We start from the raw sequence: 18,074 nt of genomic DNA on the forward strand, positions 1-18,074 counted from the left end.
CTGGGCATGTCCACCCGGCTTTGTGTCTGCACCTGCGTGCGGCGGCCACCTGCACGGCGCCGAGCCCCTCCCGGGCCCTGCAGCCGGCCCTGGCCCGCGTGGTCTGGGTCCGGGGAGGGGGGCGTCCCCAATGCTGCGTCTCCAGCCCGCGGGACGGCAGCTGGAGCTTAGGGTGGTTCGAGGGACCCGGGGGCCGGAGAGGTGAGGCTGAGCAGGGTGGAGGGGTAGGTCAGGTGGGAGGTGTCGGTAGGAGGCAGGAACTGCGTCCCCCTGGGTCTGCGTGTTCTTCGTCATTCCTGGGTGTGCAGGCGTGTACATCTGCGCGCACCACACATTCAGGGACGCTTGCACAAGTGTGCATCTGCCTGACCCACTGGATGGCATTTGTTATGCACTGTTGTGCACCTCCTGTGTGCCATTCACAAGTGTGTACCTGCGTGCAGCACCGTGCACACGTGTGAATTCTGCTCTCTGTACCCCTTCCTCGAGATGCCAGGCCACGTCCGCGCACGTGTGGGAGAGCTGCAACTCTGGACTGGCGTGCTCGGTGCATGGTTTGAGAGACCCAGACTGGTGGTGGGGGCATGCACACATGTGCACGTGCCACCTCTCTATGTGGATTTGTGTACTTTGCTTACCATGTCACTATGCACACAGTCTGTGCGTGTGTGTCCCAGCAATGGGTACACATGCCTATGCGTGTGTGTGCACCATATCCCTGGGTATATATATGTCTGTGTGTGCACTGTGATGCTGTATGCACGTATGTTTGCATAAGCATCTGTGCCATGCCTCTGCACATGTGCTTGGTCATGCGTGTGCGTGCATGCTGGGTGTCTGGGGGCCTGCTGGCAAAAGGCCTGTGCGTGGGTGCACCAGTGGGCCTCAGCATCCCTAGAGCATGCCGCTTGCACAACCGCCTCGCAAAAGAGTCAGCAATGAAGGCCTCAGGAGCCCGGGGAGGGAGGGCCAGTGGTCTGCCCAGAGAGTGGCCCCAGGACTGGGCAGAGGGTTGGGGTGATCCTGTGTTCCTTCATCTTCCGTTGCTGACTAATGGCGAAAGGCGTCTGAGTGGCTTAGGCACCCCGACCCTAGGCCCCCACTGTTAGCCTCTGACCTCAAGGCCCTCAAGGCCTCAAGGCTATGGGGGACGGTGAGCCCAGGGCCTCTTGGTTGGGGGCTTGGTCTTGGAAGAGGCACCCTAGCTTCACCCTGAAGGCTCGTGCTCCCCCTCGCCCTGCGTGGAGGGTTCTGGGCCAAGTTTGCTTGGTCGGACGGGGTGCCGGAGTTCCATCGGCCTCTGGGTCCCCTGCCCACAAGCAGCTTGCTGGGCCTGTGGGGCCCAGTGCCCCTTTTGGTAGGGAGGGGCTGCCCTGGGAAAGTGTGGACTGAGCCTGGGGTGGGGGCAGGAGACTGGAGTCAGGGGCTGACCCTGGTGTTGGGTCCACAGGAGCTTGGCTCAGTGGGTTTTAGGGTTGGGCTATGATGTGCCTAAGGTTTGAGGGTCTCCCCAAGGCCCCTGTCCACTCTTCCTCAGGTGCCACTGAGGAGGTGACTTGAGCTCCCTGGCGGTCGGCTGTCGAGTGGGCCAGCGTAGGGCGGGCAGGAGGTGATCTGTGATGTGGAGCTCGGCTGCTGCAGCCCTGGGAAGAGGACCTGCCTCTGTGCTCCTGGCCTGGGGAGGGGCTGTGATGGCCACAGGAGTGCCTGCTGCCCACGGGGCACGGGAGTCTGGGTCGGGTTCCAGGGTAGCTGCCTGGCCCTTGCTCAGTGTGCCCCTCCCCCGGGTGGGGCTTCAGGCGCTGAGTCATGGCTTTGGAAGGAGGGCCGGCCTTTCCCTCCTCCCCATTCTCCAAGCTGCTCAGGAAATCCTGGACCGAGAGCAGGAGGGGGTCCCCGCTGGTCCCCCAGGGCTGGGGAAGGGAGAGCTGAGGGGGTCCCAGGATAGGGTGCTGGCTCTTGGGGCCTCTGCTGAGTGCCCACCTAGTCCCCAGGAGAACGTTGGTCAGCTCCTGGGTGCAGCCCTGCCTTTGCTGCCTCTGCAGAGACACAGGTGCCCCCAGCCCCAGGGCAGGGCAGCAGCTCTGAGTGCAGCTGTCTCTGGCAGCGGCTTAGGCAGATGGCCCTTTCTCTGTTCTGGGACCCCCTGAGGGGGAGGGAAGAAGCTAAGGTAGTGGTCAGGGTCCTGGGTCTGAGCCTCTGTGGTCTGCCACACTTCCAGGTGGTGTGGGAGGGCAGTTCTCCTGAGCGGGGCAGGCCGTGGGATTTGCCGAGGGCACAGGCCACCGGTGGTCCCAGTACACACTACAGCGAGATCTCCTCTGTCTCCTCTGGGATTTGGGATTTGGAGTTCCCTTAGCCCCTGGGGAAGGGGTGGGGGCTGCCCCCAGAGGAGCCCATGTCCTGCCAGGGTGGGCAGGCAGGACCTAAAGTCCCTGGTTGGGGCAGCCTGGTGCCCTCAGCCCTCCCCCCATCACTCCCAGCCCCTAATTGAGGACACACCAAGCTATGCCCCTTGTGACCTGCAGGCTCCTCCCCCAGGCATGGGAAACCTTGGAACATGCCCTCCCCCTGCTGCTAGACCTGGCGGCCTCCCCTCTGCTGGATCCACCCAAGACCTGTCCCTGGAGGCTGGCCTCCCGCCCCAGGCCCAAGCTGCATGCCCGGTAGTCCCTCGTCCTCAGGAGGCCAGAGGGGCCCAGCTTGCCAGCTGAGCCGATTGTGTTGTGGGGGTGCTGCTGGGATCCTGGCCCTATTTCCCCATTTCCTGTTCCTGAAGTGGGGGGATCACGTGCCGATCCATCTGCCTCTCTGCCTCTCGCCTTCCGGGGATTCTCCTGCTGGTGGCTTCTCTGGTGATGTCATGTGTTAACTCTTCCCTCCTCAGGCAGCCCCATTGTCAGGCTGCCCTGGCGGAAGTGGGTCCAAGGAGGCCAGGAAGACGGCTGTTTGATGTTTTGAGGTTGGGGGAGCCAGGGGAACCTCTCCTCAGCTGGTCTGGGGGGTCCGCATGGGTCCAGGGTCAGCTCTGAGACCTGGAGAGGAGGGGGCCAGTGAAGCTGGGCCCGCCCCTTCACGGGCTCCACCTCTGTGGGTTCCCACAGCTGTCCCTGTCCCTGCCCCTGCCCTCCGGGGCTGATAGCTTTTCTGGCCAGTCACAGGCGCAGCAGTGGAGACCAGGCTGGGGGTCACAGTCAACTCTGTCTTCCTGCCTGGGGTGGTGGTGGGTGGGTCCTAGTCCTGCCCCCGCCACCAGGGCAAGGTGTCTGCCCCTCCCAGTCTCAGTTTCCTGGAGGTCCCTTCCCATGCAGACCCCCATGGGGAGGTGCAAGGGGAGATGGAGCCCGCCCGGCCCCACAGCCGCGTTCTCATTGCAGGGCCACCATCGATGAGGTGGAGACGGACGTGGTCGAGGTCGAGGCCAAACTGGACAAGGTGCGAGGCTGGGGGTGCACGGGGTCAGCGCCGCTCTGCGCCCCACCCTGCCCAGCCTGGACCTGGGGTGCCTGATGCAGGACCCGCCCTGGGACTTGTTAATTGACACCCACCCACCTGTGTGTGTGTGTGCACATGTGTGTCCCATGTGGGCTGTGCACAGGGCCCGCTCTGTCCCTTGTTCATTCATCTGTGTCCTACCACACATGTCCCAGGGCGCACATGCCACACACACACGGCTGACCCTGAGCCTCATCCTGTCAAGGGGGGGTGGGCCTTGGTGAGTCTCTGCCCCACCGCGTGTCCGCCTGTCCCCTCCGCTGACTGTTGGGCTGGGACCAGCTGCTGTGTCAGAGCCCTGCCTCTCAGTGAGCAGGTTGGCAGCCCAAGGTGAGGGCAGGGAGGGGGGCAGAGGAAGGCCAGTGTCCAGGAGCCCCCCTGGCTGGTCCTGCAGACCCTGGCTGGGGCCACATGCTACACTCCAGCCCTGGATCCTCTGCTTGACTCATCTGTCTGCCCAGCCTGCTATTCTGTCCTCGAGGCACCAGGCAGGGAGCGTGGGGTGTGGGGCGGCTGTGTCCCAGGCTGTAATGGGCCCTGAGTTGAATTCTGGCCACCCTGGATGGGTCCCCACCTTGGGAGCTGTTTCCTCCCCTGCGTCTGGCCTGGTGGTGGTGGTGAGGGCAGGCATGAGGGCTGTTGGCTTGGCGAAGCCACAGTCCTCACCCTGCCTGCCCCATCCTGTCCACAGCTGGTCAAACTGTGCAGCGGCATGATTGAGGCCGGCAAGGCCTATGTCACCACCAACAGGCTCTTTGTGAGTGGCGTCCGCGACCTGTCCCAGCAGTGTCAGGGCGACACTGTCATCTTGGTGAGGGGCCACCTGCCCTCTGACCCCAGCCTTGACCTCTAACCTCTGGAGGGCGCCCAGGCCCAGGGAGCAGGCGGGTGTCTCTGCTTTGCCCAGGGGCGGCTGGGTCCTCTGGGGGGTGGGGGGTGCCCATGGCCTTGGCCCCCATATCCCCTTCTTGGCATGGATTCTCTACTCTGCCTCTCCCCAGGAATGTCTGCAGCGGTTTGGAGACAGCCTGCAGGAGATGGTCAACTACCACATGGTGAGCTCTGCCAGCATCTGGGGGTCCCGGGCTTGCTTATCCATGTCATTCTGTCCAGGCAGCTCCTTACTGGCTCCCCGCAGGCCCCGCCCAGCCCGGAATGGGGCTTGGCTGGCTCACAGGGTGCTGAGCTGGCGGCAGCTGCAGGGGAGGCCACGTTTCTGCTCCAGTCGGGAGGGGGGGCACCCCCATGTCTGTGAGTCAGTAGAGGTGGGGGGACCTCACTGGGGGCTCTGCCATGTTCCAGGGGAGGGCCAGACGGGATCCTGGGGCCAGGCTGAGGGCAGTAGGGGCTTAGGGATGGGGAGCCCTGGGAAGTTCATCCAGGGTCCCCCCAACTGGAAGGGGCTCTCCATCCCAGGCCGATCCCGTGGGGCCCAGCATTAGTGTGGACAGCCACACAGAACAGGGCCCAAGACACACACGGATCCTCAAACTGTGGTCTGGGAACCACAGCCATAGACTGAGCAGAGCTTCCTGCAGGGGAAGTTCAGAAACAAGCCAGCTCAGGATGGTTTACCCGCCCAGCCCTCCTCCACATGGGGTCTGGTTCTGAGTCCATTCCTGGGAGGAGGCCCCGGAAGCCCCTGGAGCTCCCCCAAACCACCCCAGCCCGCTCCCCAGGCCCTGGCCCGAGATCCTCCTACTGCAGGCTGGTTATCCTCTGGGTGACTTCCAGCCCCAGGAGGCTGCGGGTGTCACCCTGTGCTGCCATGCGGGCCGCTGTGGGGTGGGGCCGTAGGAGGGGCCCATCTGAGACTGTGTTGGCCTCTAGACTGGACAAGAGCCAGGTTGAGGGATGGGCAGGTGGTCACAGCTGTCACCTCTGGACACCAACCTAGGCCTGGGGGCCGCTCCCCTGGCCCCTGAGAGGCAACTCTGCAGGGGTAGCATTGACACCCCCCCCCCCCCCCCCCCCCTGGAAGGCAACTCTGCAGGGGTAGCATTTACCCCCCCCCCCCCCCCGGGCCTATGGGCAGAGTCCTCTGCTGGGGCTCAGGCAGTGCTGGGCACGGCTTTGCCTGGTTGTCACCTGGGCGAGTAGGGCCTCATCTCTGTGGTCATGTGGGGGCAGAGCATAACAACCCCACTCTCTCGGTCCCAGATCCTCTTTGACCAGGCGCAGAGATCCGTGCGGCAGCAGCTTCACAACTTTGTCAAGGAGTGAGTGGCCCCCAGGCCCCCAAGGGCCACCAGTGCCAGGGAGTGGGGGAACCTGGGATTGTGCTCCATCTCCAGGATGGGGAGGAGGGTCTGGGACCTGTCTAGGGGGTATCTTGGGTTGAGGACTCAAGGCTGTGCAGAGGAGGGTCAGCCAGGGCAAAGGCTGGGACGTGGGACTGGGCTGGGTTGTGGAAGCAGGGGTCCCAGATCCATGCCCACATGTGTGGTTGGGGTGCCCAGGGGATACCCCAGTGGAGGAGTCAGGCTAATGCTGAGCACCTGGGCAGGAGTCGGGGTGTGGCTGGGCTTGGCAGATCCAGAGAGTAAGGTGGTGAAGGCACAGGGGTCCTGGACGAAGGGGAGGGGAGGGGATCAGGACAGCAATGGGTGCAGGGGTGAATGGGGGCCAGGGTAGTGAGGGGAGGGAAGGAGGCCCTGCGCTGGAGCAGAGGAGAGGCCAAGAGTGGAGAAAGGGTGTTCACGAGACCCCAGGGCCTCCAGGACCCTCTGCTCCTGACCTGACGCTCGCCCCAGGGACGTACGGAAGTTCAAGGAAACCAAGAAGCAGTTTGACAAGGTGCGGGAGGACATGGAGCTGTCCTTGGTACGGAACGCCCAGGCCCCAAGGCATCGGCCCCACGAGGTGGAAGAGGCCACGGGCGCCCTCACCCTCACCCGAAAGTGCTTCCGCCACCTGGCACTGGACTACGTGCTCCAGGTCAAGCCCGAGGCAGTGGGGCGGTTGGCTCCTCAAAGGTGGGGGGGCGCCCAGGCAAAGGCCCAGAGGTAGGGATGAGCTATAGGAAACGGGGCCTCGAAGACCTCTTACGGGATGCTTTGGAGGGACTTTGAGCAGGGGTGGAAATTTCTGGCTTCACCCCTGGGTGGGACCAGATGTCCAGACATGGGAAGGATTCCAGGCCCAAGAGCGGATAAAGTGGGCACAGTGCAGGGAACTGAAGATGACTTGGGGGCCTCAGGGAACCACAAGCAGCTCAGGTCGACTCAGGCAAGGTTCAGGCCTTGAGTGAACTTGGCCCTGAGACCCCATCTGTTCACTCCTCCTCCGGCAGATCAACGTTCTCCAGGCCAAGAAGAAGTTTGAGATCTTGGATTCTGTGAGTGCTGCAGGGGGTTGGCAGTGGGCACAGGCACGTGCGGTGGGTGCTGGGTTTGGGCACACACGGGGCTCCCCTGTGCCCCTGCCTGCAGATGCTGTCTTTCATGCACGCCCAGTACAGCTTCTTCCAGCAGGGCTACAGCCTGCTGCACCAGCTGGACCCCTACATGAAGAAGCTGGCGGCCGAGGTGAGCCCTGGGGAGAGGCAGGGCCCTGGCTGGGGTCTCAGGGAGGGGTGCCCACCACCCTCCCTGATGCCTCCTTCACAGCTGGACCAGCTGGTGATCGACTCTGCAGTGGAAAAGCGCGAGATGGAGCGCAAGCACGCAGCCATCCAGCAGCGGGTGAGCCCAGCAGCCCTGCCTCCCTGCACACTGGGGGGCCACTGGAGGCCCCTGCCCCCACCCCTCCTGCCCCGACCTGGGAGGCCCATCAGGCACATACACAAGCTCCGCCCTTCCTCCCAGGCCTGTCCTCCTGCCCACCAGCCTGGCCCCGCTCACACCCACTCTGCTGGGCAGAGGCTGCTTCTCTGGAATGTGCAGAGGGAGGGTCCCCAACCTTAGGGGCCTCAACATGATGGGGCCGGGTGCGTGGAGGGGTGGCCCCCTCGGGCTAGAGCCAGGACCCGGGATCTCCTTCCAAAGCCATGGTCGCTTCTGTGGCTGGCTCCTTCTGGGGCCTTTGCTCACATGCTGGACAGTGGCCCTGGCCACCACCCTAGGCAGAGGTTGGCTGCGGGGCAAGAGTGGCTATTTCAGGACAAGAGAGACCCTGGTGGGAGTTGGGGCAGGCGGTCATGCCTGGGGAGCTGGGGGCCGTCTGTCACTCACCAGATCTCTCTTCTTCCACCCCCTCCTGCTCTATCCCCTCAGACGCTGCTGCAGGTGAGTGAGCGACCTCCCTGGGGTGCAGATGAGGGGGTCTGTGGTGGGGGAGAGCCATGCGGGGTGTGCCTCTGCTTTCCCCCCCATGGGCTCCTCAGCACCAAGGACACCTCCCACTGCCTTGGAGCTCGAGGCTGCCCAGAGACTGAGCCTGGACCACGTCCCCTGTGGGAGTGGCAGCGGCTGTCCCTTCCTGCCCCCACTCAGCCTGGAGAGCAGGTGTCCAGGCCTCTCCTCTGCCACCCTGGCCTGCTGGACAGCAGGACACAGAGGACACTCAGTGGCTCCTGGAGCCTCCTGAATGGGGCTCTGTCAGGCCTGCTTGGATCAGCGCAGCTGGAGACATGAATGGGATGCTCAGGATGTGGGGGGGGCATGCAGCTTCCTTCCTGATCTCAGCCTCTCCCTATAAGACTGGAGGTGGGGGCTGGAGCCCTCGGGACCCCAGCTGTGAAAGTGAGGTGTCTGCCCCATGGGGTTTTGGGGCAGGGGTCCTTGCCCAGATCAGGAGGTGGCTCTGGTGAGCAGAGGGTCTCCCATCTGAGCCTGTGGCCCGTGGGCCTAGGTGCAGGGTCCTCTGGGGGTGGCCGCTCACTGAGGGCTGGGCTCTGTCCTCCCCAGGACTTCTCCTATGACGAGTCCAAAGTGGAGTTTGACGTAGACGCGCCCAGCGGCGTGGTGATGGAGGGCTATCTCTTCAAGAGGGCCAGCAATGCCTTCAAGACATGGAACCGGTGAGGGGCCAGAGGCAGGCTGGGGTGAGGTCAGAGTGCACACGGGCCGGCTGTGCCTGACTCCCCTCCTCCTGCCCCCCATCCACTGCCAGGCGCTGGTTCTCCATCCAGAACAGCCAGCTGGTCTACCAGAAGAAGCTGAAGGTGCGCTGTGGGGCTGGGGACTGGCTGCGGCTGGCCAGACCCCTCCCCGCCCGGACTGTGGGGGGCTGGCTGGTGGGCGTTGGCACATGGCTGAGGACACTAACAGGCACCACAGCCTGAATGGTCAGAGCATTGAAAGCAGATCGCTGGGGTCTCAGTGGTCTGCTCTCTCAGGTTCAGCAGTAAGTGGGTGGCTGGGGCCGGGGCAGGGTGAGCGCTGGGCCATGGTGGTGCTGCCCACAGGACGCGCTGACGGTGGTGGTGGATGACCTCCGCCTGTGCTCCGTGAAGCCCTGTGAGGACATTGAGCGGAGGTTCTGCTTTGAGGTCGTGTCACCCACCAAGTGAGTAGGCCGGGCCCAGGGTGGGGCGGGGGATCCCTGCCCACCTGACCTGATGGTCCCCTCCGTCCAGGAGCTGCATGCTGCAGGCTGACTCAGAGAAGCTGCGGCAGGCCTGGGTTCAAGCTGTGCAGGCCAGCATTGCCTCTGCCTACCGTGAGAGCCCAGACAGCTGCTACAGTGAGGTGAGGCCCTCCCTGCAACTTCCACACGCATGTGCACGCACCTGTGTGCTGCAGTGAAACGGCTCCTGCAGGCTGCATGTGAGCGTGTGCCTGCTGTGGTCGTGTGCACGTGGGTGTGCGCATGCACACATGCATGTGTGGCCTGTGCTGGCTCTTCGGGCTGGAGAGGAGGAGGCTGTAGCCCCTGCAGGACCGAGCAGCCCCTCACACCCTCCCCCAGAGGCTGGACCGCACAGCGTCCCCATCCACGAGCAGCATCGACTCGGCCGCAGACTCCCGAGAGCGCAGTGCTAAGGGCGAGAGCGTGCTGCAGCGTGTGCAGAGCGTGGCAGGCAACAGCCAGTGCGGTGACTGCGGCCAGCCGGACCCCCGCTGGGCCAGCATCAACCTGGGCGTGCTGCTCTGCATCGAGTGCTCGGGCATCCACAGGTGCCAGCCTTGGGCAGGCGGGGCCGGGACTCAGGTGTGCCAGCCCAGACTCATCCCCGTCCACTTGCCCTCCAGGAGCCTGGGCGTCCACTGCTCCAAGGTGCGGTCCCTGACACTGGACTCATGGGAGCCAGAGCTGCTGAAGGTGCGTGTGTGGGTTCTTGAAGGCTGCTAGGCCCATGGGGGTGGTGGGAGCTGGGGCCTCCAAGCTCCACCTGTCACCCACACGCCCCATCTCCTGCTAGCTGATGTGTGAACTTGGAAACAACACCGTGAACCAGATCTACGAGGCCCAGTGTGGGGGTAGCAGGAAGCCCACAGCCAACAGCCCCAGGTGAGGTGGGTGCCGTGCAGCCCAGACTGGCCAGGGGAGCCCGGCCTGTGAGTGCAGCCTCATGTTTGCCTCTGGTCCAGGCAGGACAAGGAGGCCTGGATCAAAGACAAATATGTGGAAAAGAAGTTTCTGCGGAAGCTGCCCACGGCACCGGCCCGGGAGGCCCCGAGGCGCTGGCGGGCTCAGAAGTGCCAGCGCCCCCACAGCTCCCCCCGTGCCCCCACCACCCGCCGCAAGGGCCGGCTGGAGCCTGTCCTGCCCTCCATTGCTGCTCTGTCTTCAGGTGGGAGGGCTGCGGCACCGTCAGCTCATGTCATAGGATAGGACCAGAGAGAGGTCTCCCTCCAGCCAGGGGAGGAGCCACCAAACCCTGGGCGCTGTGGCAGGGGTGGGTGGGCTGGAGGCAGGGACTTACAGGGGCGCCTCGGAGCTCTGCCCAGCTCCCAGCATGACCTAGGGTACCCTGCCCCCCCGGGCCTCAGTTTCCCCATCTGAACACGAGACCCATTCCCTGGAGCAGGCACTTTGGAGCGCAAGTTCCGCCGGGATTCCCTCTTCTGCCCAGACGAGCTGGATTCCCTCTTTTCCTACTTCGATGCAGGGGCTGCTGGGGCTGGTCCACGCAGTAAGTGCCGGTTGGGACCCCTTGCGGGTGGACTGTGCGGACAGCACTTGCTTGGGGTCAAGAAGGACAGGTGTTCTATGCAGGAGGGACTAGGCTGGGGTGGCGGCGTCCCAAGGAGGCTGGTCTCGGGGTGGGAGGATTTGGGGTTTAGGGCTGAGGCTGGAATGACATCTCAAGGGGCTGTGGGTATCTTGGCCGCTGACCTGAAGGCTGAGGCCATGACCACGATGTGTGCAAATGTGTGCATGGGCTGTGTGCACACAAGTGTGTATGTGTGTGTGCTGGGGGGTCAGCGTGTGTGCACTAATGGGGTGACGAGGAGGCGACTGCGGGCAGCAGAGGGCGCTGCTGCACCGGCCCTAGGCCTGGGGCTCTTCTGAGGCCCGGAGCGCTTCCCGGGCTGCCTGGGCTGCCTCTCCAGGGCTTGGCGAAGACCCCAGCGCAGGTCAGCACCACGCAGGACCTTCCAGCCTGCGCTGGCTGCAGAGAGGGCTGAGGGCTCACTCAGTGGGCCACATCCTGCTGAGGGGTAAGAGGTGGGCTTCGGTGTGGGACTTGCTCCTGGATGGACGACCCTCGGCTCCTTTGAGCTGTTAACTTGGTTTTCTCTCCTTTCCTCCCAGCTTGGGCAGGGCTCCCCTCTGCCCCCCAAGTGGGGGCTGATCCTGCCCTTGGAGAGTCCCCTGGAGAGAGGATGGGGTTCCACCCTTCCCCCAGGGTCATGGGAGGAGTCAGGGACCTCCCAGCTCAGGACCCCCTTCACCATGGGTCCTGCAGGTCTGAGCAGTGACAGCGGCCTGGGGGGCAGCTCCGATGGCAGCTCAGATGTCCTGGCCTTCGGCGCGGGCTCCCTGGTGGACAGCGTCACTGAGGAGGGTGGGTGCAAGTCTCCTAGCTCACTGCAGCCCCTCCCCAGCCCTGGGGTGCCCCTGGCCCCCAGAGTTGTAGCCCTGACTGCCTCCCTCCCTGCAGAGAATGTGGAGTCAGAGGAGTCCAGCAGCGAGGTGGACGGGGACGCTGAGGCAGAGGCCGAGGGCTGGAGCCTGGCTGACGTGCGTGAACTGCACCCTGGGCTCCTGGCACACCGTGCGGCGCGCACCCGCGACCTCCCCGCGCTGGCCGCGGCGCTGGCCCATGGGGCCGAGGTCAACTGGGCCGATGCGGAGGACGAGGGCAAGACCCCGCTGGTGCAGGCTGTGCTGGGGGTGAGTGCCGTGGGGGGCCGCCTGTCCCTGGTGGACAACAGGCTCAGTCCCAGAAGGGGGCTCCCTGGGCTGGGGATCAAGGTGCAGGGGCCTGCGAGGGGCCCCCTTTGAGCAGCCCCGGCTCCCCAGGGCTCCTTGATTGTCTGTGAATTCCTTCTGCAAAATGGAGCCGATGTGAACCAAAGAGACAGCCGGGGCCGAGCACCCCTGCACCATGCCACACTGCTGGGCCACACTGGGTGAGTCCCCGCACCCCTCCCGTGCCTGCTCCCGCCCGTGGCACCCGGGCCCACTCGACATGCCCCTCACCCCTCAGCCAGGTCTGCCTGTTCCTGAAGCGGGGGGCTGACCAGCATGCCCTGGATCAGGAGCAGCAGGACCCACTGACCATCGCGGTGCAGGCGGCCAACGCTGACATCGTCACACTGTAAGCGCGGCCCTGGGGGCGGGGCGCCGGGGCGGAGGGGTCACCCGAGGCTGGACAGGGCCTCACCTGGCGCCTCTCGCAGGCTCCGCCTGGCGCGCATGGCCGAGGAGATGCGTGAGGCCGAGGCACCCCCCAGCCAACCAGGCCCCCTGGCGGCCAGCAGCCCCACGGAGCTCCAGTACCGCCGGTGCATCCAGGAGTTCATCAGCCTCCACCTGGAGGAGAGCTAGGGCCGGGCAGGCCGGGCAGCCGCGGGACCCCTGCCCCGGCCTGGACGCCCTGCATGCCCCTGAAGATCCCGGCCCGGCCAGGCTCGGCCCTGCCCGTGATAACCATGGGCCCGTTTCCGGCAGCCCCAGTGCCCAGGCGCTGCTGGAGCCCCTGCTCGCTGCCCTTCTCTCCTTCCACCTACCCGGACCCCCGGGATGGGAGAGGGACCAGCACTGAGTCTTTTGAAGCCCCACGTTTCCGGAGCGTGCTGCACCGTCTGGTGTCCCTCACCCCACCTGAGGACCCCGTCTTCAGGTGACCCTTCTTTGGGGGCCTGGGTTGCTCACGTCACAAACCACTCTCAAGACCCGTGTCACCTTGTGCCCCTGTGTCCTCAGGGCCTGTGTCACCTCGTGCCCCACTTTTACCACCCCAGAACACTGACCTATAAGCTGGGTCCTTCCCCCACACCCCAGAACTCCTAAGGCCCTGGGGCTGGTGGCTGGCCACCAGTACCCTCCCAGGGCAGGAGGGACAGTCCATCCAGGGAACCAACCCGAGTACCTCACTTAGTGACCCTAGCATCCAGGCTGGGCTTTCGCGGGTGCTGGTGGGTGGGCCTCTGGCCTGGGCCCTCAGCCCTGGCTGGATGCAGGCATCCCAAGGCCACGTGGCTGGCCACGAAGAGCCCTGGTGTGGCACAGCCCAGACCCATTCCTGCCTCCCCTGGAGGCACCTTGTCCCGGTCCTTGGCCCAGAGCCCATGCATAAAGCAACTTTGGCACTTTCCGCCCAGCATCTGATGCTCTTTGTTACGGACTGCAACTGTGTGGGTTTTGTACACACTGAGTGCACTCTGTGTCTCACGTCTTTCCTCTGTGGACTCTCGAGGACCACCTTGGCCCAGCTCTGCCCACCTCACCCCCTGTGCTGGGCCCTCCAATGGGTCCAGGGGTCCCCCGGCCCATTTCGCAGTCCCCACTGATGTCTTCGCACCTTTTTCTGAAGGAGCCCTGGGCAGAGGCTGGCCCCTTCCCAACAATGGTCTCTTGGTCAGGCTGAGGCTGGTGGGAGGGTCACTATGCAAACGCTGCCCAGGAGGCTCCATCGCTGGCGAGGTTGGCACTGGACTGGGGCCCCCAACTCCCTTGCCTGCTGGCTGTGACCCCTAAAGAGCAGAATTAACCCCTTCCTCTCCCTGCTTGAGCTCTGCCCCACCTCCCACCCCTCTGGGCCTTGGGCTGGCGGGACCCATGCCCTCCTGCCCCGATCGCTCACTGTTAATAAACCTCTGCTGCTTGTGCCTGCTGCCTGCTCATTGGCTCGCACGCTCACTCTGCTCTGTCTCAGCAGCGGGGGAGGTCTCTGGGTCCCCTGCTCTCCCCAAGGGGCAGCTGTGAGTGGGGTAGCACGGGTGTCCCTTCCCCAAAACGATGCCACTCAGACTTGGACAAGCTGCCAGGGTTCTGATTGGGGCCTGGGGCTTCTTTGACAAAAACTGACTCCCGACACCCCCAGCCCCTATTCCCTGGCCCCTCTACCCTTCTCTGGCCTGGACGCCAACCGGTGAGGATGGCCTGGGGCTGGGCTTGTCCCTGGGCGAGCCCTGGCCCCGCACCCAGTGTTCCTGTGCCCACTGGCCGCACCATGTGGTCTGCCCCAAGGAGGTGTCAGGTGCGGCTGGAGGTTTTCCGCTTACCCAGGCTTAGGGTGATTGGGGAGGTTCACACATGCACTAACCACCAGGTAGAATCACGGGTTTATTACAAAGCAGCCCAGACTCTTCTTCTTGGCTGCCCTGAGGCCACCCTTACACTGAGGCAGGCTCCCTGGTGTGTGCACACAGGTGTGGACAGACTCAGAAACATGCACACACACACATGCCAAACACACACACACCACTGTGCAGAGGCACCTCCATTCACACGCATGCACACGGTCACACCTGGAACAAGAGAATGTAGTATGGTGGGGACACTCCCCTCCTCCCTGCTGTGGCCTCCTCAAGGCCTGAGAGGCCACCACCAGGCAAGGTGGGTGGGCTGATGAAGGGCCCTGATGCTTGGGACATGCCTGGTGCCTCCTGCCCACGGCCGGGCTGTGCTGCTTCCAGGGCAGCCAGGGGAGCCCACCGGTGCCACAGTTCCCAGGATAGGGCCATGCGATTGGCTGGCCTTGGCAGAGCTGGTTCAGGTGTCAGGAGTCTCAAGGGGCTGGAGCTCAGCCTAACTCTTCAGCCCAGACTCCCGCCAGGGCCCCTGGAAACATCTGTGGGAGACGAGGCTGGCCGGGTCCCTGGACATCATTTGGTGTGCCTGTAGACGGTGGGCATACGCCAGCTTCTGGCATGGTGTGGGGTGCCCCCAAGGCAGTGCTGGCCCCACGGAACCGGCGGAAACCCAGAAGCAGGGCAAGGGCGGTGGCGTCCAGCAGCAGTTCCAGCAGCTCCAGGACAGAGAGGACAGACGAGCCAAACCACAGGCTCCAGAGGCTGCCCATGGCCGAGAGCAGCTGTGGAACCTGCGGGTTGGTGGGCAGTGAGGGGGTTGGGGCCTTGTGCACCTGTGCAGCCCCCTGTGCAGGGCCTCCGGTGGGTGTGGCCAGCGCTGGCCCTGCCCCCGCCCCAGTCTGGTCCCTGGGCTCACCGAGTACACGGGTGTCTCATCCACCGTGCGGTAGTTGAGCTCCTGGTAGAAGATGTTCACCTTGGCGACGTTGCTCCTGGGCAGGGGCAGGTTGTGATGGGCTGGTCCAGGGGGACCTTCATGGTGGGATTGCCTCCCCAAGGGCGTCAGAGAGCCAGGAAGCAGGGGCTTCCTCTGGCTCTGGCCCCTGGGGCCCCGCTCGCCAAGCACAGCCAGGATCCAGTCCTGCACACAGAAGTGCCCCATGCCTACTGCTCCGTGACCCTGGCCCTGGCGCCGCGGATGGGTGCGAGGGCAGAACCACAGGGGCACAGGCTGGGTCAGCCCCGGCCCTGCCTCTGTCAGGGTTGGGCTCTGTGGGACGCTGAGGCTTGCCTGGTTGCCCTCCCTCCCCCCTGGACTCACAGTGGACTTGGCAGAAGGCCACCGGGAGGTGCCAGCGAAGAGCTTGAATGAAGACTCCCTGGGGGGTCAGACCGGCTGTCACACCCTGCTGTGTTACTGAGGGCAGTGATCTCTAACCCCCACCCCAAAGGCCCCACTCACCTGCAGGGCCTGGGGCAGCGGGAGGAACAGGGGAGCCGGCGGGTCTCCAGGTCCTGGTGGAGGCGATAGAAGCAGTGTCCTGGGGAGGGGTCCCAGGCGGGCGTTAGGAGCAGCCACAGTGACCCTGCCCCAGCAGCCCAGGCGGGCGGTGGGCGGGGCTCACCCCAGGCCGGGTGCCGCGCGTAGCTGCAGTACTCAGCCCCCACCGGCAGGGGGTAGAAGTAGTAGCCGCAGGAGCAGGTCTCTACCATCAGCTGCTGGAAGCAGGACACCAGGCAGGCCTGAGGGGACAGCAGGACTGGGAGCTGGGGGTCGGAGCCAGCAGTCCCTCCGTGGGACTCTCCCCCGCCTTTCCCGGCCCCTCCCCAGCGGCCCAGCCTCACCTGCATGGTGTACGAGGTGTTATACAGCAGCAGCACGTCCACACCCTCCACGCCGTCTGTGCAGTGGCCGTAGGGACTCCCGAGCCGGTGCACCTCATCCTGAGGGGGAACTTCAGTACTGCCCTAAAGGGCCCACCACCAACCCCCAAGGCCCCACCAGGCAGGAGGTCCCAGAGCCCAAGGGTTGGCCTTAGAGGCCGGCCCACCTCCCGGATGCCAATGGTGGTCTCTGTCCCTGGCCGGATGCTGAAGCCATGGTGCTCCAGGAAGGGCGGGTGGTGATGCCCGTGAACCATGACCTTGATGCCGGCCTCAGTGGACAGCAGAGGGAGGTGATCCTGCTGCTCAGCCCTGAGCACCAGGCTGATCCCTGGGGAAGCCGAGGCGGTAGCATGAGGTCACTTGGCTGGTGCCCTTGCCCACACGCCTGCCAGGGCTGGCACTCACCATGGGTGATGCCGGGGCGCTGCGCAGTCCAGTTGCCATTAAAGGTGTAGCAGCTGCCATAGGTGGGGTGGTGGAAAGTCTGGAAGTGCCTGGAACCCAGGGCCACGCTCAGACCATGTACACCTGCCACCAGGCACCCCATCGCATGCGGCCTGTGGGTCACAGCCTGCCTCATCTCTATAGGTAGCTGCTTGTGGCCAGCCTTGGGCAGCTCCCAGTGTCCAGCCAGCTGGACCCCAGGTGTGGGACCACGCTCTGCTGGGAGGGCAGAGGGGAGTGGACCACCCAGCCCTGCCCCACTCACCGGGCCTGGCAGTCCTTGCTGTCATAGCGGCAGGAGAAGACAAAGTGGCTGCCGTGGCTTTGGTGGCTGTCCTCATGGGCGGTGGGCAACAGAGCCAGGATGTTCACGTAGTGGAAGCGATACCACTCCCGCACGGCTGTCACGCCGGACGAGTAGGCGCGGTAGAAGCAGTCTCCGCCGGTGCTGTTACACTGGAAGGGAACGAGTGGGTTCTGCGGACACAGCCCCTCCCCTGCCCACACCGAGCACGTCCTCCCTGGTGACGCCCTACGGGGTCGGCACACCAGGGGCCCTGCCTTGTCTGGGGCCGGGGACACTCACCAGTCTGAATCCCACTTTGTACTGGCTGCCCAGGTGGCTCAGCCTCTGCAGCTGGATCCTGCGGTCCAGCTGGAAGCCAGGCTTGGGGCCGGGGATGTCGGCAAAGGGAGTGTCCCTGCCCCTGCTGAAGTTGAACTTGTACAGGGAGTAGATGTTCTCCTGGGCAAACTCATCCAGTGCCTGCAGGTGGTGGTGGATGGTGCTCGGCCTGGGGGGGCAGGGCCAGAGCGTGGGGGTCCCCAGGTCAGTCACCTGGGCACTCCTAGGGACAGCCGCACCGAGCCCACATGGCAGTGCCCCATCAGTCGCAGTGCTGCACAGCCTCTGTGTCTCTTTGCGGCCATGAGGATGTCTAGAGGGGGTTCTGAATCCGCAGCTGGACTCAGGAGCTCCGCTGGCTGCAGAGTGAGGCAAGGTCTCTAGCCTGGCTGCCCCACAATGTGGGCGCCGCTGTCCCCCTATGTGCTTGCGGCCCCGCCCCATCTTGGCTCCCGCTACTTTCCGGCCTGGAATGCTGCCCTGCTCTCCTTTCCTAGGAGGCCCTCTCCAGGGTGGCACTGGTCACCCCGAGCTCCCCTGCAGAGGCATGAGAGGCCCTGGCTGGACACAGGGTTAGAGGGAGGTGGGCTGTCAACAACCAGGCTACCTGAGACAGGAGCTCCCTCCGACCACGCCCAGGGTGAGGTCCCGAGGCTGCAGAGGTGAGAACTGGGGAGCCCATCCCTCACACCGACCCTCACCCTGGCCCTCACCGGTGTGGGTTCATGTCACACAGAGTGACCAACGGGAAGAGCTTGCGCTCCGAGTGCACAGACACTGTCATGATGACCGGGTAGCGCCAGTACTGCTCGAAGAGGAGCCCGAACTGCCAGTACAGTGTGCCCAGGGCGCCCAAGAACAGCAGCCCCCAGGACGTGGTCTTGAGACGGTTCTGGTTGGAGCAGACAAGGCGGATGGCGCCGTGGATGGTGGCGTTGGCGCAGAAGAAGGTGAGCAGCTCCCGGAAGGAGCCATGCAGCTCCACCAGCCTCTCCCCGCGCCCCACCTCGGGGGGATTCCAGGTCCCGGGTCCT

General features: G+C 64.7%; 2 protein-coding genes across 5 annotated transcripts in view; one reads left to right on the plus strand and one right to left on the minus strand.

Moving 5' to 3' along the window:
- The window catches only part of ACAP3 (ArfGAP with coiled-coil, ankyrin repeat and PH domains 3), a 15,522-nt gene extending 1,864 nt beyond the window's left edge, over positions 1-13,658 (plus strand). Inside the window, exons 1-24 of one of the 4 annotated variants that reach the window (XM_008578145.1) lie at positions 130-201; positions 3,378-3,435; positions 4,187-4,306; positions 4,497-4,550; positions 5,656-5,714; positions 6,249-6,432; positions 6,788-6,832; positions 6,927-7,022; positions 7,104-7,178; positions 7,710-7,721; positions 8,343-8,455; positions 8,548-8,599; positions 8,843-8,943; positions 9,014-9,125; positions 9,346-9,554; positions 9,630-9,699; positions 9,800-9,888; positions 9,969-10,171; positions 10,409-10,513; positions 11,291-11,389; positions 11,486-11,718; positions 11,848-11,957; positions 12,035-12,145; positions 12,228-13,658. In XM_008578145.1, coding sequence (XP_008576367.1) covers positions 131-201; positions 3,378-3,435; positions 4,187-4,306; positions 4,497-4,550; positions 5,656-5,714; positions 6,249-6,432; positions 6,788-6,832; positions 6,927-7,022; positions 7,104-7,178; positions 7,710-7,721; positions 8,343-8,455; positions 8,548-8,599; positions 8,843-8,943; positions 9,014-9,125; positions 9,346-9,554; positions 9,630-9,699; positions 9,800-9,888; positions 9,969-10,171; positions 10,409-10,513; positions 11,291-11,389; positions 11,486-11,718; positions 11,848-11,957; positions 12,035-12,145; positions 12,228-12,375 — 2,529 coding nt within the window. In that variant the 5' untranslated portion in view covers position 130 and the 3' untranslated portion in view covers positions 12,376-13,658. Of the gene's footprint in view, positions 1-129; positions 202-3,377; positions 3,436-4,186; positions 4,307-4,496; positions 4,551-5,655; positions 5,715-6,248; positions 6,433-6,787; positions 6,833-6,926; positions 7,023-7,103; positions 7,179-7,709; positions 7,722-8,342; positions 8,456-8,547; positions 8,600-8,842; positions 8,944-9,013; positions 9,126-9,345; positions 9,555-9,629; positions 9,700-9,799; positions 9,889-9,968; positions 10,172-10,408; positions 10,514-11,290; positions 11,390-11,485; positions 11,719-11,847; positions 11,958-12,034; positions 12,146-12,227 lie in introns of those variants that run through there. The other 3 variants (XM_008578147.1, XM_008578146.1, XM_008578148.1) reach the window with 3 other exon arrangements.
- A 444-nt stretch (positions 13,659-14,102) lies between these two features.
- The window catches only part of SCNN1D (sodium channel, non-voltage-gated 1, delta subunit), a 7,567-nt gene continuing 3,595 nt past the window's right edge, over positions 14,103-18,074 (minus strand). The window contains exons 3-14 of the mRNA XM_008578167.1: positions 17,754-18,072; positions 17,002-17,209; positions 16,681-16,871; positions 16,377-16,465; positions 16,136-16,299; positions 15,930-16,028; positions 15,710-15,827; positions 15,547-15,625; positions 15,406-15,463; positions 15,170-15,225; positions 15,001-15,076; positions 14,103-14,875 (exon numbers count right to left, since the gene is read on the minus strand). Of these exons, the coding sequence (XP_008576389.1) occupies positions 14,576-14,875; positions 15,001-15,076; positions 15,170-15,225; positions 15,406-15,463; positions 15,547-15,625; positions 15,710-15,827; positions 15,930-16,028; positions 16,136-16,299; positions 16,377-16,465; positions 16,681-16,871; positions 17,002-17,209; positions 17,754-18,072 (1,757 nt within the window). The 3' untranslated portion in view covers positions 14,103-14,575. The remainder of the gene's footprint in view (positions 14,876-15,000; positions 15,077-15,169; positions 15,226-15,405; positions 15,464-15,546; positions 15,626-15,709; positions 15,828-15,929; positions 16,029-16,135; positions 16,300-16,376; positions 16,466-16,680; positions 16,872-17,001; positions 17,210-17,753; positions 18,073-18,074) is intronic.

This window comes from Galeopterus variegatus, unplaced genomic scaffold (assembly GCF_000696425.1).
Source record: "Galeopterus variegatus unplaced genomic scaffold, G_variegatus-3.0.2 Scaffold1637, whole genome shotgun sequence".
In the NCBI taxonomy this organism is placed as follows: Eukaryota; Metazoa; Chordata; class Mammalia; order Dermoptera; family Cynocephalidae; genus Galeopterus; species Galeopterus variegatus.